The sequence below is a fragment of the Vicugna pacos genome, chromosome 16 (assembly GCF_048564905.1).
Source record: "Vicugna pacos chromosome 16, VicPac4, whole genome shotgun sequence".
In the NCBI taxonomy this organism is placed as follows: domain Eukaryota; kingdom Metazoa; phylum Chordata; class Mammalia; order Artiodactyla; family Camelidae; genus Vicugna; species Vicugna pacos.
The window spans coordinates 46,294,039-46,311,185 of NC_133002.1; the positions used below are offsets into that span (position 1 = coordinate 46,294,039).

Consider the following 17,147-nt stretch of genomic DNA (forward strand, 5'->3'; position numbering starts at 1 on the left):
ATTGAGAACAAGGAGGCTCTCTAAAACCCGGAAGGCTCTCGCGGGGCACCGAGATCGGACGAGGCGGAGTGCTCCCTCGGTTTTCCAATGTTGCAAATCTAAGAGCTTCTTGCTTGCTTTTTTTTTAACCCCCCCCCCTTTTTTCTCCCCCCACCCACCCACCCCGCTTTGGCTCCAGGGTTGCAAAAGCAAAGAGCAATAAAAAAAAAAAAAACCGCGCACACACTCAGACACACACCAGTGGCGACAGGGGAGAGTTGGAAAGACGCAGGAGAGAAGCAGGAGGCAGGAGGCAGCCGGGAGGGAGCAATGGGAACGGAAAGCAGGCGGGTTCCCTCGCAAATCCCCCTCCGGCCCCACGTCGCCTCGCCGGCCCCGGCAGGGGAGCGAGGAGCCGGGCGAGCAGATGGAGGAGTGGAGCTCGCTCTAGGCAGCGGGCTTGGCCGGAGAATGGAGGAGCCGCCAAGCGATCGGCTGATTGGAAGAGAAACGCAGAGCGATGGAGGCGGGGGTAGGAGGACGATTTCTCTGCGGGGACTGGCGGCGGCGTATACGCCCGGGTCGGGCGCTGCAGAGCTTGGCTAGCTTTCAACCCGCGCTCGCCGGCTCCAGCCCCGCGCGCCCCCACCCCCAGCCCTCCCGGCGGCTCCGCAGGTGAGTGCGAGCTGGGGGCAAAAAGACCCGAAAGTCTCAACACGCCCACCCAGCCAAAGGAAAAAAAAGAAAAAGAAAAGCATTTCGCTTTTTCTTTTTTTATTTTCGTGCAGCCCCCAGCGCGGTGGGAGGGAAGGGGTGAGGCTGAGCCGCCCGGAGGAGGCGGAGGGGCCAGGCGAGGCCAGGGTGGCCCGGGAGGCGGCGGCGCCGAGGCGGCTCTGACGGGCGAGCGCTCGGAGCGGCGCAGCGCTGCGCCGAGGCGGGCGGGCGGGCGGGCGGAGCGGGGCGGGCGGAGCGCGGCGCGTGGGGCTCGCCATTAGCCGTCGCTCCGCTTCGCCATCTCGGGCTTTGTCTGGCGACTCGCAGCCCCGGCGTCGGCTGCGGCGGAGCTGCGGCTCGGCTCTTCGGCCAGCCGCGCCCCTAGGTGCCCCTGGCCCGCGCTCCCATTCACACGCTCGGTAAGTAAGCCCCGGCGCGGCTGATTTCGGGGGAAGAGGGGTTCCTACGAGTGGCGGCGGCGCCGATCTCCATGCGCCCGGGCAGGCCTGGGGAGCCATGCCGGGCTGGATTGAACCAGCTCCTAGAGAAGCTCCTCAGCCGGAGCCCGTCACCCCTTCGCCGTTTCCGGGGTGTAAGGAGCAAGGGGATTTTTTTTTTAATTTGCAAGGAGAGCATTTTGTAGGGGTGATTTTTAAAAAGTTTTCTGGATGTGCTGTTCGGCAGCGAGGCTACCGCGAGGCAGGCGCCGAAGCCTGGCGCCTCGATCGGCGTGCGTGCGCCCCAAGCCGGTGGCTACGCTACGGGGATAAGGGTGGGTGCTGGCCGCCCGTTCCGGGAGGCCGGCGAGGGGAGCGGGAAAGGGTTGGCGTGGAAGCCTGAACCTGAGCTGGAAAGACTTGGGAGAGAGCTCCGGAGCAGGGCTGCAGGTACCCCCCGAGCCTCCCCGGCCGCCGGGGGGCCCTCCGGGCACCCTCTCTGCGGCCGCGCCTCGCGCCCTCCCTCCCGCCCCGGCCGAGCCTGCTAGTTCCCCCGCGGGTCTGGCGAGGTCGCTCTCGGCGCCCGCCTGCCTCGGCTCCGAGCCCCGCCGCCATCCGGGCGGCTGCGTGTCTCCCTACCCCGGCCCCCCCTCCCCGGCGGCAGCAGCCGCCGCCGCCGCCGCCACCACCACCACCACCACCACCCCCCTCCCCTCCTTCCTTCCCTCCGCCTCGGCCGCCCGGGTCCCCCCAGCTCCCGCCCCTCCTCCCAGCTGCCCCCCGCGGAGCCCGCCCGGGCAGGCTGTGGGAGGGAGCGGAGCCGGCGAGGCGGGCGGGCTGGCGCTCGCTCCCCGGGGGTCGGTGTGCGCTCTACGGGGAAGGACGCGCTCGCTGCCCCGCTTCTCCCGCCCCCCCTCCCGCTCCTCCTCCTCCCTTCTCCCTCCTCCTCCCCGCTCCGGCGGCGGAGGCTGCGGCGGCGGCGGGGGGTGTGCGAGCTGAGGCCGGGGCCGGCGGGCGGGCGGCGGGCGGGCTGCCTGCAGGCGGAGGGCGCTGTGCTTTGTGCTTTTCGCCGCGAGGAGCAGCAGGCAGCAGCCACAGCCGCCGCCGCCGCCGCCACAGCAGCAGCAGCCGCCGCCCCAGCGCCGCCGCCGCGCCCGGAGGAGGAGCCGCTGCCGCCGCGGGAGGGAGCTGCGGCTGTGCCCGGCCGAGCGGGGGAGGGCGCCGCCGCTCAGAGCCGGGGAGGGAGCCGCCGGAGCGGGAAGCCCGGAGGCCGCGCTGCGCCGGGTAACCCAGGCGGCTGAGGACGCGCGCCGGGGTCGGGGCCAGGTGGCGGGGAGCGAGCCGCGGGTGCGGTGGACGCCCGGAGGGGACCCGGGGCGACCTCCAGGCAGGGGACTGGGCAAGACAGGACCAGGGCACTGAGAGGACGCCGAGAGCCGGGGGAGGGGAGGGCAGGAAGCGAGGCCCGATCCGAGCCCCGGCCACGGGCGGAGAAGCCCGCGCTTCTCCGAGCCGTCAGGCGCAGTTCTCGCCCGCCGCCGGAGGGGGCGGCGGGGCCAGTGAGCTCTGCGCCCCCGCCTCCCGGCCGCCGTCCTCCCGCCCTCTCCTTGGCTCCGCTCCCCGGAGGCCGGGGCGGGGGCGCCGGCGGGGCTGGGCCGCAAGCTCGGGGGAGGAGGCGGCGGTTCCCGCCGTGGTCGAGCCTCTGCGCCGGGCTCCTCCGTGCGCGTCGGGGTGGCTGGGCGGTAGCGGCGCCTCTGGCCGGGGTGGGTGGCTCGGGGGCGGGGGGCAGGCCAGGCCGCTTCTCTCCGGCTGCTCTCCCGCCTAGGCGGGCGGGGACGGTGTCGGGAGCCCGAGAGGGGGGCGGCGGGAATCCGGATCCGGTCCCCGGGGGCGGTGCGGCCGCTGCGCTCCGGGGCCCGCGGCGGCTGCGCTGCGTCCGGGTCCCCGCCGGGTTGCGGAGGCGGGGGGAACCGGCCGGGGGGAGCGGGAGGAGGAGACTGCGGCGCGTGCCCGCTTTCGCGGCCGCGCGCGCCCTTTACCCGCCCTTCCTCCTCCCCCGCCCTCCAGCCTGGGGCCTCCCCGGGGCGGGCGCACAGTGGAGGAGGAGTTTTTTTTTTTTTTTTTTTGGCCGGCTGGGGGGAGGAGGGCGGAGGGCGGGCGCTAGTTGCACGCGGAGCAGGGAGCAGTCTCTCGCGTGGGCGGGGGAGGGCGCACGCAACGGAGCCGGGCTGTCGGGGCTGGGGGGCGGAGGGTGTTAGGAGGAATAGGAGGAGTGCATTCCCACCCTCTCCGACTCTAAGTCTATTAGGGTCTTGGCTGGGTCTCTCCGAGAATGTGGACTTGTGTCTCCCTCCCCTTTCGGAGGAGGGAGGGATAGACTGCTCCTCACCTCTCAGCTCGCCTGAGTAGGGACTGGTGTCTCTTCTAAAGGGTGAGGTGGCTTTGACCCCGGCTTGCCCGGCCGGCACGATCGAGGAGGTGGCTGGACGGCTGGAGAATGAACGGAGAGGCCGACTGCCCCACAGACCTGGAAATGGCCGCCCCCAAAGGCCAAGGTAAGACCACCAGCCTCAGCCCTCTTGAACTTAAATCCTCTTCCCACTATGCTGTCTGCGGGGCCCACTCCCTTCTAAAAGTTTTATCCAGTCTGTATTTTCTGAACTGAGATGAGAGGGCGCATCATGAGTGTTAAGAGCCAAACATTCCTTATAATGGGGATTTGGCTAAACCCAAATTATTTGGCCTTGAGCCTATAAACTGTATTTTTCACACTCCACTCCCCCACCCCACCCCACCCCACCATTTAGAGAGAGAGAAGGAGGCCTGTACAAACCTTCCTTCTGGGGTTCCGAGTCAGGCTGAATGTGTCCTGGGCAATGTCCTGGAATGGAAGGATGAGTAATATGGAGAAAGGGGGAGATGAGAGGAATTAGAAAAGTTCTTCAGGTGTTTTATTATTATTAAGAGGACAAGGGTTTTAGTGAGGCAGGTCAGAGAGAAAGGGTGTTTTGGTAGTTTGAGGCCCCAAGCCATGGGAGATACACACTAACTACACCCTGCCCCACCCAGTGGGGATCCAGGATGTAGGGCAGCGGTGTGTAGGGTGAATCCAAGCATCTGGCAATGCCTGTGGGACATGCAGAGGAAAGAGGATGATGGGTTCATGTGACCTGTCCTGCGGAAACCCTGGCCCAGGTTACCAGATGTAAATGCAAATGAAGAGCCCTTTTGACTCCTGGCCTTGGCTAGCTGTTCTCCCAGCTTACCTGCCAGGGTAGCCACCCTCCAGAGAGGCCTCACTGGAGCTGCATTTCAGTGGCTGGAAATAGCTGGTTCAGACTCCATTTTTTGCCTCCATGGGGAGTTGGGCTGAGAAGACAACTTAGAATTTGGGGTCTCCCTGAAGCAGGGCCCTGGGAGCCTTTGCCCACCTACCTGCCTTGCCTCACAGCTGCTTTGTATGGTTCTTCCAATTTCTATTCCATTTTTCTTACTTGCCACAAATTCTCCTTTGGTCTTCCTTGAGAGGGAGGGTGAGATGATGGAATATATGTGTCTCTAATGTTAGTTTCCAGTTGTGCTAGAGAGAAACATCTGCCTGGGTTCTCATTACTGCCCACACCTTATCCTCAGTCCTTGCACATTTAGGGTATCCACCTAGAACTTGGATCAAATTTAGCTTCACATTTAGATGAGTTGCCTCTCTGCTTCCCTCCCCTGTCCGATAAGCTGGTTGTTTTCCCACAGGGTCCCAATTTACTGTAGCTTCCTTTTCTGCTCTTCCCTACAATTAATTGTGGCCCAGGCAGCTTGACATGTTAGAAATGATAATAGCTTAGAAGTTAGGCAGACTTGAGTCCAAGTCTGGTTTTCTAGGTATAATGCTGTTTGGATTGGAGTCCCTGCTCCAGTCCATATGGCCACAGTTTGTCCAGGCCATGTCTTATTTGTGCCTTCAGATGGGAGATAACCAGGGTCTGGGATGCTCTGGGAAGGAAGGGTTGAGTGCTTCAGGACTGGGGAACAGATGGGAACTAGCACGAGCCAGGCTTGATGGCCTTTCTTACCCTTCCCCAGACCGCTGGTCCCAGGAAGACATGCTGACTTTGCTGGAATGCATGAAGAACAACCTTCCATCCAATGACAGCTCCAAGTTTAAAACCACCGAGTCACATATGGACTGGGAGAAAGTAGCATTTAAAGACTTTTCAGGAGACATGTGCAAGCTCAAATGGGTGGAGATTTCTAACGAGGTATCTGATCCCCCCTTCCTGATATATTCAAACATGCATCTAACACATATCTTTACCTGAACCTTCCTTGTGGGGGAGATGAAACAGAAGTCTAAACAGGAAGGAAAGAGACCAGGCGAGGTGCTCATGTGGTCGCCCTTGTGCATTTTGGGAGGTGGCACGGTTGACAACCCCGGCCAAGACTTCTCAGTTCTGCCACTTTCTAGCTGTGTGGCCTTGAATACTTACCGTCTAGGAGCATCTGTCACCTGAGCTGTTCTGGGGATTGAATGAGGTGCTGGCATGGACAACCATTTCGAGGTCAGATGGTCACCTTGTTGCCGTCCTCTGGTGTGTACTGACTGCCTGGGCCTCTGCAGTCAGCACGGGCCAGTGTCCGGGTGTCTGCCTGGGTGTCAGGGCTCCTGAGTGGTGTGGCTGTTGGCCTCCACCCCTCCTTTGATAACTGCAGTCCAGTGGAAAGTGGAGAAGGCCCACGGGAAAATGAGGGTATGCTCCTGAGTGGTGTTCCACTCTTGGGAACGGCCCCTTCCACTCACCTCCCGTTTTCCTCCAGGTGAGGAAGTTCCGCACATTGACAGAGTTGATCCTCGATGCTCAGGAACACGTTAAAAATCCTTACAAAGGCAAAAAACTCAAGGTGAGTTTCCAGGAAGAGGAGCCCGAGGGGTTGGAGAGGCAAGGTCCAAAGAACAGATGGTGTCTGACCTTCACCGTGTCCTTATCCCTCCTTCCAGAAACACCCGGACTTCCCAAAGAAGCCCCTGACCCCTTATTTCCGCTTCTTTATGGAGAAGCGGGCCAAGTACGCGAAACTCCACCCTGAGATGAGCAACCTGGACCTGACCAAGATCTTATCCAAGAAGTACAAGGAGCTGCCAGAGAAGAAGAAGGTGGGGGGAGGGGGGCTCAGGTGGGGGGCGGGTAAAGGCAAGGAGCAACTAGTGTGGTGGAGGTCATCTGCTAGGGGTGGCGAGGGCTTAGAGGGACCTGGCATCAGAGATGTGGGTGGGTTGGGTGAGCAGCATAGGGTCTTGGGCGGCCACATCTGGTCACCCTATCCCAGGCCCACACACTGTTGGGCTCAGGCACTGCCGCAGGTGTAACCCAGACAGCGCTTGGACCAACCTCAGGCAACCATAGTGTCCTTTCACACACACGTCCTCACTGTTACACCTGCACGCCATTCACTCCTGACGTTTCCTGACACAATCTCGTTTGATGCTCGTATTATCCTAATTCTGTGGGCAAAGAACTGAGCTGTAGGGGGGTGTCATATCCCAGATCACAACTAATGTCGCTAAAGCAGGACACTGGTTCAGTGGTCTAGGCTCTTCTCGCTGCCACGTCCGCAGGTTAGAATGGTTTCCTTCCCCTTGCACGCGTCCCTTGTGGTCTTGTACTGTCCCAGAGCATCAGCCATTAACCTTGAGCAGAGGTTGCCCCAGCCTCCCAGGCAGGGGTGGACACAGTCGAGCACAGTGAGGTCACACGGTCCCTCGCAAATAGGCAGTAAAGCACTGGAGGAGCCTGCAGCTGGGACCCAATTGAGATGAAGCAGGGAGACAAACATGCACACAGAGGAGATGCTGCACGGTAGAATGGAGCCAAGGGGAGATGCTCGTGAGGGACAGTGCGAGAGAGACAGAGTTGCATGCAGCCAGCTCTCAGAGGGCACTGGCCGGCCATCGCACTGGGAGTAGCCCTTTTCCTGGTTTGTGTGCCCTGGCTGCAGGCTCACACACCCTCATTCTCTATGCCCAAAAAGGAGCTAGCTTGGCTGGGTAAAACCAGCCTTCTCAACTGCCGCCTGAGCCGAGCTGTAGTATGAGTTGCTGGAGTTCTTAACTCCGTGATGGGGAGGTTGCGGAGCTGACTGCACACAACACCCAGACATCCTCCTGGGATGGGAGGAAGAGGCAGAGGGTCTCAGGACCAGGGAGGGACAGAAGAAACCACATGGTAGAGTGGACAGGGTGCCAGCCTAGGGGACGTAAGCCTGTTCTCCTGGACGACTGAATTGCTGTGCACGTGCCCTGCGGTAAGTCACATCAGTTCTCCAGGTCTGGTCTTTATCTGAGGTGCAGAGGGTGAGCCCGACCTGAGTGGTGCCTTCCAACTCTAAAAGCTGCCGTTTTGTGTAAGGAGGGCTGAGATCGGGGCAGCGGAGGCTGGGCTCTGCTCCCAGTTTAATGCAGGAACTCAGAGGAAAGTGGGGCTGCCTCTCTTCCTGCTCCTGGTGCCTCTTTTGTGAGAGGCAGGGGTTGTGCTCAATTGCCATGAGCCCCTGGCCTCCACCAGGGCTGTCTCTTGTGAATCTGGGAAGACAAGGGAGAAAGGAAAGATGGACCTTGAGTGGGAACCAGGACTGGAGGTAGATAAGGAAGAGAAAGGGGCAGATGGAAAAGGAAGTCAAAAGAGTGAGGAGTGTGGAGAGGCAGTAAAGACGCAGGGAAGGAGTCAGGTGATGGTGGGAGGGAGGGCAAGGCTGGTAGAAGCAGGTGCAGGAGAAGGAGGGAAGTCTGGCAGCAGAGGAGAACGCCTGGGGGATGGGAGCCAGGGAGCCGAGAGCCTGAAAAAGGGATTGGAAGCAGGGAAGAAGGTGATGACCAAGTAAGTGGCAGGGGGAATTGTGTCAGAATTTTTAAGGAGAGCCAGGGACCCTAAGGTAGCAGATGGGGAAGAAAGCCCAAATTCAAGGGACAGATCTATTGGGATGTGATTTGCATTACAAGAATTCACTTCAGCGCACTCTCCTCATGCCTTGGAAGCAGGACTCAGCCTGCCCCTGGCCCTATGGGCTGACCAGTATTAGCTGCCACAGACATAGGAGAAGAGAGCGGCAGGCAAGGCCTACACCTTCTCCTGACTCCGTTTCATTCTGGGAGTTTCCTGGTACTGGGCAAAGGTGGAGGGGTAGTTTCAAGGGGAGTCCCAGTCCCGTCAGTGTTTGTCAAGTAACTGAGTAATGCCATGACCCCCTTTTGGGTCTCTCCCTTGCTTAAAGGGAGGGGATAAGACACAGGATGGTTTCTGGGAGACCCCCTGTAGCTCCCACTGTCTGGTCCTGAGCCAGCAGTCTGGACTACAGTTGAGTCCTCCCCCAAACCCCTGGAAGGCAGGCCACCAGCCCCCGCCTGCTCAGGACATCCGTGCACGTCACTGACTGGGAGGTGAAATAGCTAGCAAGGAGGACTTCGTGGTTTTTGTAGCTTAGTCCTTGAGTCATGGATGACCCCCGTCCCCTCCTCCCCCCAGATGAAATATATTCAGGACTTCCAGAGGGAGAAACAGGAGTTTGAGCGAAACCTCGCCCGATTCAGGTAAGGCAGTGGAGCCCAGAGGAGGGAGCCACAGGACACTGGGTGTGGCAGGAGAGGGTAGCACTGACCAGAGCCTGGAGCTTGCCATCCATGAGGGTCATGTGGACCCTAGTAGCTTTAGGCTCAAGGGCACGGACAGACAGGAAGCCACTGTCCCACTAGGCCCCAGTTGGTAGGCCTGGGAGCCTTGGTGGGCGGGGCAGCTAGCTGGGGTCTGCCCTGGCAGGATCCCCCTCCACCCACTGATCGTTGCTCCCCACGCCCTGGCTAGGGAGGATCACCCTGACCTAATCCAGAATGCCAAGAAGTCGGACATCCCTGAGAAGCCCAAAACCCCCCAGCAGCTGTGGTACACCCATGAGAAGAAGGTGTATCTCAAAGTGCGGCCAGATGTGAGTGTCCGGCCAGGGGGTGGTGTGGAGCGCACGGCGGTGGCAAGGGGGGAGCCGCGCCAGGTCGGCCGGGCACGGTGCAGGGGGAGCAGGAGAGGAGGCCCCTCCCCAGGGGTGGGCTGCATGGACAGGGCCTGGGCCAGCTGGCGTGCGAGCGAGTGCGTGCGTGTGTGAGCCTGTTCCCTTGCACCCAGGCGGGATGCCCCTCCCTCGCCTCTCTGCCTTCCCCTCCTGGCCTGTGGGGGACACTTGAGTGACCTCCTGTGGCCTGAGGGGGCGGGGGCCTTTGTGCCCCCCTCCCCCTCCCCTCCCCTGGCTGCCTGTGTGTGTCTGACGGCTTTTGGTTTGCAGGCCACTACGAAGGAGGTGAAGGACTCCCTGGGGAAGCAGTGGTCTCAGCTCTCGGACAAAAAGAGGCTGAAATGGATTCATAAGGCCCTGGAGCAGCGGAAGGAGTACGAGGTTAGGCTTCCGCTGCGCTCCTCCCCATCCGGCTCTTCACGAGCGCCTCTGCCCTCCGACTCTTGCCTCCGCACTCTGCGGGAGGCAGCCACTCCCCATCCCGCCACTGAGGGAGGGGCCTTCTGGGCCCCTCACCTCTGCCCCTACCTTCCCCGTCCCCTGTACCCATGAGATCTCAGGCTAGGGCAGGGCAGGGCACCATGTCTCGTGTGACACCGCAGACACACGGCCACCCCCCAGCTTTGCTCCCTGCCTCCCCTCCCCAGCGGCTCTCCCCCCTCCCCGGCCCCGGCTAACCCCACACCCCGTTGCCCTCCATCCCTCCCCCACCTCACTCTGCAGGAGATAATGCGTGACTATATCCAGAAGCACCCCGAGCTGAACATCAGTGAGGAGGGCATCACCAAGTCCACCCTCACCAAGGCCGAACGCCAGCTCAAGGACAAGTTTGATGGGCGACCTACCAAGCCACCTCCGTGAGCGCTGCCCTGGGGCGGGTGGGCGAGTGGGCAGCTAGGGATCTGGGCTGGTGAAGGACCTCAGACCCGGCTCTGGAAGTAGGAGGCCTGCTGCCCTGGGCCGCCCCAGTCACTCAGGGATGCTCCTCCCTTGCCGCCCATTGTGACAGGAACAGCTACTCACTGTACTGCGCAGAGCTGATGGCCAACATGAAGGACGTGCCCAGCACGGAGCGCATGGTGCTATGCAGTCAGCAGTGGAAGCTGCTGTCCCAGAAGGAGAAGGATGCCTACCACAAGAAGTGTGACCAGGTAAGCGGTGGCAGGAGCCAGCCCCGGAGCAGGAGGACTCCTGGAGAGCTTTGGGGGTTTGAAGCATGAAGTCTGACCCCTGAGCAGAGGTTTCACGCTTGGTGTTGTACTAAGTTTAGCATCTGGGTGGATCAAGGCAGTCTCAGGCCTCGTGTTTACTGTCTGTGGAGGGAAACTAGGCCCTGTCTGGGTTCTGGATGGTTTGCTGAGGGGTACTGTTCCCAGAGCACTGGAGGGTCTCCAGGGAGGCTGCCCCCAGACTCACTCTGACTCTCCTTCCTTTCTCAGAAAAAGAAAGATTATGAGGTGGAACTGCTCCGTTTTCTAGAGGTGAGTGTTCCTCTGAGGAGGGCAGTGGGCAGAGAGCCCTGGGGGTGGGTGAGCAAGGCCCTGAGGGCAACCTGGGAGCATACTGGGAGGTCTTCTCTCCCACCAGAGCCTGCCTGAGGAGGAGCAGCAGCGGGTCCTGGGGGAGGAGAAGATGTTGAACATCAACAAGAAGCAAGCCACCAGCCCAGCCTCCAAGAAGCCCTCCCAGGAAGGGGGCAAGGTGGGCAGGGGCACAACCGAACAGGTGGGGGTGGGGGAGGTGAGGCTCCCCATCAGCACCCCATAGACCCCGGCCCTCTTTGCACCTCTACAGGGCGGCTCGGAGAAGCCCAAGAGGCCAGTGTCAGCCATGTTCATCTTCTCGGAAGAGAAACGGCGGCAGCTGCAGGAGGAGAGGCCGGAGCTCTCAGAGAGCGAGCTGACCCGCCTGCTGGCCCGCATGTGGAACGACCTGTCGGAGAAGAAAAAGGTCAGACCCAAGGGGCTGCTGGGCTGTTTGTCCTCCAGGGGCTGGCTGTACTTCCTCACCCTGCCCAGTGCGTGTGCGTGCGTGTGCCATGTGCGTGTGCGTGTGTGTGTGTGTGTGTGTGTAGTGAGGTGTGAGCCACAGGCACGTCTAGGCGCAGATGGTGGGGCTGGGAACCCAGCGAGCCGGAAGGCGGGAAGCTGTCAGCTGAGGGCTGTGGGCTCCCAGGAGAGCAGGGCGGTTGGCGGGTTGATCCCCTGGCTGGAGACATCTGCACCAGCCCACGCCTTGGCCCACCCCGCCCTAGCCAGTGAGGGAGAGCCTTCAACTGCTGGACGAGCCACGGGCGCCCCCTGGGGGTGGCTGGAAGACTGACGCTTCTGCCTTCCCTCCGCAGGCCAAGTACAAGGCCCGGGAGGCGGCGCTGAAGGCCCAGTCGGAGAGGAAGCCGGGTGGGGATCGCGAGGAACGGGGCAAGCTGCCTGAGTCGCCCAAGAGAGCCGAGGAGATCTGGCAACAGAGCGTCATCGGCGACTACCTGGCCCGCTTCAAGGTGATAGGCAGTGGGAAAGGGGTTGCTCTGCCACCACCCACGCAGACCTCCTCCAGCCCTAGGTGACCCCTCCCACAGCTGACACCCCCGTCTGTCCCCAGAACGACAGGGTAAAGGCCTTGAAAGCCATGGAAATGACCTGGAACAACATGGAGAAGAAGGAGAAACTGATGTGGATTAAGAAGGCGGCTGAAGACCAAAAGCGATATGAGGTGGGAAAGGGACTGCTGGCCAGCGTGGTGGGGCAGGGTGGAGCACCTCCCTCCACTGAAAACTCGGGCGTGCCCTTTTAGGGGCGCAGCTTTGCTCATTGCATGGGACTTGGAGCCAGAAGTTCCAGCTTGGGTTATGTGACCCTGAGCAGGTCTCTTAACTTCCTTTTCTGAGCCTCAGTCATGCATCAGTAAAATGAGGGCGAGGATACTAGTCACGTGAGGGCAACTATGAAAGCACTTTCAAATGGCAGTGACCACCGACACAGGTGTGAGTAGTTAAGAGGTTGCTCGCTGGCTGTGCCTCAGTTTCTCCTCCTTCCTGGGCTATAAAAGGAGACTCAGCTAAGGACTTAATGGCATGGGACAGGAGAAAGGATGAGTGTAACCTTTCCGGGTTTCCCCATAGAGAGAGCTGAGTGAGATGCGGGCACCCCCGGCTGCTGCCAATTCATCCAAGAAGATGAAGTTCCAGGGAGAACCCAAGAAGCCACCCATGTGAGTGTGGGAGCTGGACCCCACCCTAGGGGTGGGGGTCAGGGTGGGAAGGCTGCTTTGTTGGGATCCTGATCCTCCCTGCACCACTCCCGATTCCCAGGAACGGTTACCAGAAGTTCTCTCAGGAGCTGCTGTCCAACGGGGAGCTGAACCACCTGCCCCTGAAGGAGCGCATGGTGGAGATTGGCAGCCGCTGGCAGCGCATCTCCCAGAGCCAGAAGGAGCACTACAAAAAGCTGGCCGAGGAGCAGCAGAAGCAGTACAAAGTGCACCTGGACCTTTGGGTCAAGGTGAGGGGGCAGGAGACCCTAGGGAGGAAAAAGGAGGCATCATGCTGGCTGGTCTGCATTCATGATTTCATTCAGTATTTCAGCAGTCCTTCAGGGTAATTATTCCTGACAAAGATAAGGAAACCAAGACTCAGAGAGGTTAAGTAACTTATCCAAAGTCACACAGCTAATAAGTAGGAAAATCCAGATCAGACCATCAGACTGCCTTTTCCTCCCCTCACGTGGGACCGGGGAACCTCTCCTAGTCTCTGGCTCGGTCCCCAGCCTCTGAGCTCCTTCTGTGCCTTGCTTGAGCAGTCACATCTGTAAAGTGTGGAGAGTCACTTATGTCCTCCCCAGCCACCCAGGCTGATTGGCCAAGGACCCAAGGAAACAGTAGGATTTAAATGTTCCAGAACTTTGGTGAGCCGCAGACTCCAGGCTTGATATCCAGGTAGGAGTGATGAAGTCAGGCTACGGAAGTAATCATGGGGGGCTTCTCTTGAGTTGAGGGAGGCCCTGACTCTGAAGCCTCCATTTGGGTAGAGCAACAGGACAGACATGAAAACCAAGTCTTAGGACAGAGTGGCTTAGAAAAGGATTCAGGGCATCTTAAGCAGAAATACTGGAAGCTATGTTCTCAGATCCCTGGGGTTCTCTGCAGAGACCCAAGGTAGGGGGAGACTGGATGGGTGAATATGGGGTGGGGTTAAATGCTCAGCCCACTTCCTGGCACTTGGCCAGCATATTCAATCAGCAATAGTTTGGGTCATGTTCCAACCACCACCTCCTTCTCTGTCTCCCCCAGAGTCTGTCTCCCCAGGACCGCGCAGCATATAAAGAGTACATCTCTAGCGTGAGTCTGGAAGCAGGGTGGCATTGGGATAAAGTGGGGTTTGGGGGGAGTCTGGAACTAATGGCTACTCCCTTTGCCTATGTCCTCATCATCTCCTACAGAAACGTAAGAGTATGACCAAGCTGCGAGGCCCGAACCCCAAGTCCAGCAGGACTACCCTGCAGTCTAAGTCGGTAAGGAGACCATCCCACAAGGGAGGCCGGGATGGGGGTCTGTGGTGCCTGGAGTGGCATGGCAGGGAGCACTGATGTGCTTCCATCCCTCCCAGGAGTCTGAGGATGATGATGAAGAGGATGAAGATGAGGATGATGAGGAGGATGAGGAGGAAGATGATGAGAATGGGGACTCCTCTGAGGATGGCGGGGACTCCTCTGAGTCCAGCAGCGAGGATGAGAGCGAGGATGGGGATGAGGTGGGGTGGACAGGGCTTGGTGGGTAAGGTCTGGGAGGTGGGGGGGTACCCTGCCAGGATGGCCATCTGGTGACCACACATTCCTTGCCTCCCAGAATGAGGAGGATGATGAGGATGAGGATGACGACGAGGACGATGACGAGGACGAGGACAATGAGTCCGAGGGCAGCAGCTCCAGCTCCTCCTCCTCGGGGGACTCCTCGGACTCTGACTCCAACTGAGGCTCAGCTCCACCCGGGGCTCCCCTCCCCGACTGACCACCTTTGTTTCTCCCCCATGTTCTGTCCCCTGCCCCCTAGCCTCCCCCACTTTCTTTCTTTCTTTCTTTCTTTTTTTTAAACAAAATACGATGGGGGGGGAAGGCACTGGAGAAGCCCAGGCCAGAACTTTGTGTCCTCAGAGACATCAGCCCGGGGGGGCCCTCCAGGGAGCGCAACCATCAGACTGAGCCACCACTGGACCAGCCCAGCCCACCCCTCTTCTGCACTTGCGGTTCCGGCATGGACAATGGACCTGGAGTGGGATGGGGGGTGTCCCAAAGAGTCCAGTGAGGCCCCCTACATCTGCAGCCCAACCCAAGGGAGGGTGGAAGCTTGGGGAAGACCCATTTCTTCCCAGAGGGACTTGCTGCCTGAACCCTTACATTGGAACTGGAGGCAGGGAACATGTGGGGAGAGGAGGGCGGGTGTCTATGAGAAAATAGGCACCGCCTCATGGCCCTCTCCCCTGCCCCCCTGCAGGAAGGAGCTGCCTGGACCCACTCATGGGGGGAGGGGGCAGAAGTGTTTTTTATATATGTGTATATATTTTTTTTTTTAAGCTCTGAGCTGTCAACGAGACGTTTCCTACCGATCTCGGCTGCCGTCTCTGTTGTCATTTCTGGGAGAGGGAGGGTTTAGGGGGGTGGTTTGGGACTTTTTTTAAACGGTCTTGATGCGTGTGGAAAAGTATGTGTGTGTGTGTGCGTGTGTGTGTGGCCTGTACATAGCATGGGTGCACCTGTGGATGCGTGCAAAGGCACATGTGTATTTGTGTGTGTAAGAGAGAAGGGGAAGCCCACCTCAGTCTGTGAATCTGGTAAAAGGTTTGGTAAGGGCCAGGGAGACATTGGTCCTGGTGGGGATAGGCTGGGTGGCCCCTTTCTCCGTATCTTCTGCTTTGCCTAATCTTTGATTCAATTTTGGGAGTGTGCTGAAGCCACTCTGATGCTTCCTATACTCATTTCTCTTGGCTGGGGCCATATGACTGAGCTGCTGCTGGTTTCCAATATCCAGCAGGACAGTGGGGAGGGAAACAGACCAGGAAAACCTTAAAGCTTTGATTTGGTGGGAAAGGTCTCCACAGCTCATCTGAGAGTCACCTGGTCATCCTAGGCTCTGAACCTGGGCCCCAAGAGATGTGTTAGAAGTGCTTTACTTACACATCCCTCTTGCCTTTCCCCTTATCTTTCAGCTCCCCCACCCCATTTCCTTTTATTTCTCAGGTCTGCCCCCCCCCAATAGCCCACATCTGGGGAAGAGGCCTCCAAAAGCTGCTTTTGCAGCTGTCCTAACTCTTCCTAGCCATCCCCCAAATTTTGGTACCCTGATTCCTAGACTCTCAATAAGCCAAGCCACCTTTTCTCTGTGGGTTTAATTTTTGTGTGTGTGGTTTTTGATTAAACTTTGGCTTCTTTTTTTTTTTTTGAGCAATCATGTCAGTGACCTATTTAATTGGGGCTTTGTGCTTTTCTACCTTCCCCCTCTGAATGAAAGCCAAGGGATGGGGGAAAAATGGGAACTCTGCCTAGGTTGGGTAGGAAAGGTGGGTCCTGCTCCCAAAGGAAGGCAGACAGTCTGCTTTGCCTTGGACTTGGTGCTGGGGGTGGGGGGAGCTAAGGAGGGACACTCCCCACGCCCATGCCCCTTCCTTTGTCCTGATCCTGAGATTATGTACAGGGGTTCATAAGTTCTATTTCTTCCCAAGAGCCCCAGCAAAGAACCTTATTTCCCTGTTTGAATGCCCCTGTGCTGTTGTGTTTTAGTGGAATGTGTTTTCATTTAAAAACAACTTTGAACGGGGCACTTTTTTTCCCTCCTGTTTCAAAAATTAAAAAATTCTTACAGTACAAACAGCAGGGCTGGGGTGGGGTGGGGGTGTTGGTGCTGTAAGAGGTCACTCTGAGTGCATTTTGGCACTGGGATAGGATGGCTGGGGTGGGAGGACCCTCACCCCCCCCCCTTTTTTTTCTAGTATTTAAGGAGTGTTTTTGTAGGTTTCAACAACCACAACTTGAATTTGTATCATGGGAGGTGGGAGGGAATGGCTTAGAGGTGTCTGCCTAAGCTTAAGGCTAACTGTGGAAGTTTTGTTTTCCCTTTTTTTGTACAATAAAGTAAAAAACAAAGGTTTGACTGCTGTCTGATCACTGGATTAAATGAAGGGGGAGTGGTGGCAAGGGTGACTCAACAAGCTCAATATGGAAAGACCCTTGAAGCCAACTTGTTTGCCCCTTCTTTCTGGAACCATCTTCCTCTTTTCTAAAGATTCCATAAGTAACCTACCTTCACATTGTTTTGTGAAGTACTGTTTACTTGTACTTTCTTAATTCAGTTTGCTCACCTTGGATTTCCAGACCACTAAGGACTGAGAATTTGGAAGACAAACACATTCTTTTCTCCCAGAGTACACTGCCTAGAAAAATGGGGGTGGTGAACCATTAAGATCAGGGGTTCACCCTGGTCATGCTAGGGTTTATCATTGGGAATTGGAGTAACCTTCCCACCTCGAGTCTTCAGCCTCACCCAGGGTTAGAAATGATTTTCCTAACTCCCCAGACCTCTGATGGAAGTGAACTAAGCCAAGATGACTCGCTCTCTGTGGGTAAGGAAGCCAGCCTTTCCTGCACAGGCCTTAGCTGGGCTCCTGGAGTCACCAAGGGCTGAAGACCCAGGCCCATCTAAGACTTCTCCCTTCACCCCACACCTCTCTCTTATTCTTGGCCAAACTACTGAAAAGCTCCTTGGCCCTCATGGTCTCCCATTTCCTCACCTCTCACTCACCATTGTCCTGAAGTGACCCTGAGGTCACTAACATGCTCATCATTACAAACTCAGTGGACACTTGTCCGTCTCTTGATGTCTTGGTCCACTCAGTTGACATCGGCTCCTCCTTGTTATATCCTAGGTGTTCAGGTCAAAAGAACCTCCAATTATCACCACAGGTAACCATTACCAAAAGGG

General features: G+C 58.5%; 1 protein-coding gene across 6 annotated transcripts; it reads left to right on the plus strand.

The window, feature by feature from the left end:
• The first annotated feature begins 233 nt into the window (after window positions 1-233).
• UBTF (upstream binding transcription factor) lies at window positions 234-14,778 on the plus strand. Of its 6 annotated transcripts, none has more exons than XM_072939223.1 (21): window positions 234-654; window positions 3,561-3,685; window positions 5,208-5,383; window positions 5,940-6,023; window positions 6,121-6,276; window positions 8,642-8,706; window positions 8,978-9,098; window positions 9,450-9,560; window positions 9,903-10,036; window positions 10,189-10,330; window positions 10,619-10,660; window positions 10,767-10,880; window positions 10,974-11,129; window positions 11,524-11,679; window positions 11,781-11,891; window positions 12,301-12,389; window positions 12,490-12,679; window positions 13,467-13,514; window positions 13,616-13,687; window positions 13,783-13,926; window positions 14,022-14,778. In XM_072939223.1, exons 2-21 carry the CDS (start codon window positions 3,628-3,630, stop codon window positions 14,145-14,147), a joined length of 2,295 nt encoding a protein of 764 aa, XP_072795324.1. In that variant the 5' UTR covers window positions 234-654; window positions 3,561-3,627; the 3' UTR covers window positions 14,148-14,778. The 6 variants fall into 6 exon arrangements, with proteins under 6 accessions (XP_072795324.1, XP_072795321.1, XP_072795325.1 ...); XM_072939220.1 differs by lacking the exon at window positions 234-654 and adding an exon at window positions 927-1,112; XM_072939221.1 differs by lacking the exon at window positions 234-654 and adding an exon at window positions 2,087-2,414.
• The last annotated feature ends 2,369 nt before the right edge of the window (window positions 14,779-17,147 follow it).

Bases quoted from the DNA above. Each gene is read 5' to 3' on its own strand.
- UBTF (XM_072939223.1), top strand. From the start codon at position 3,628: ATGAACGGAGAGGCCGACTGCCCCACAGACCTGGAAATGGCCGCCCCC. The intron at 10,331-10,618 runs GTAAGCGGTGGC...TTCCTTTCTCAG, and splicing joins ACCACAAGAAGTGTGACCAG to AAAAAGAAAGATTATGAGGT. The intron at 13,688-13,782 runs GTAAGGAGACCA...CATCCCTCCCAG, and splicing joins CTACCCTGCAGTCTAAGTCG to GAGTCTGAGGATGATGATGA.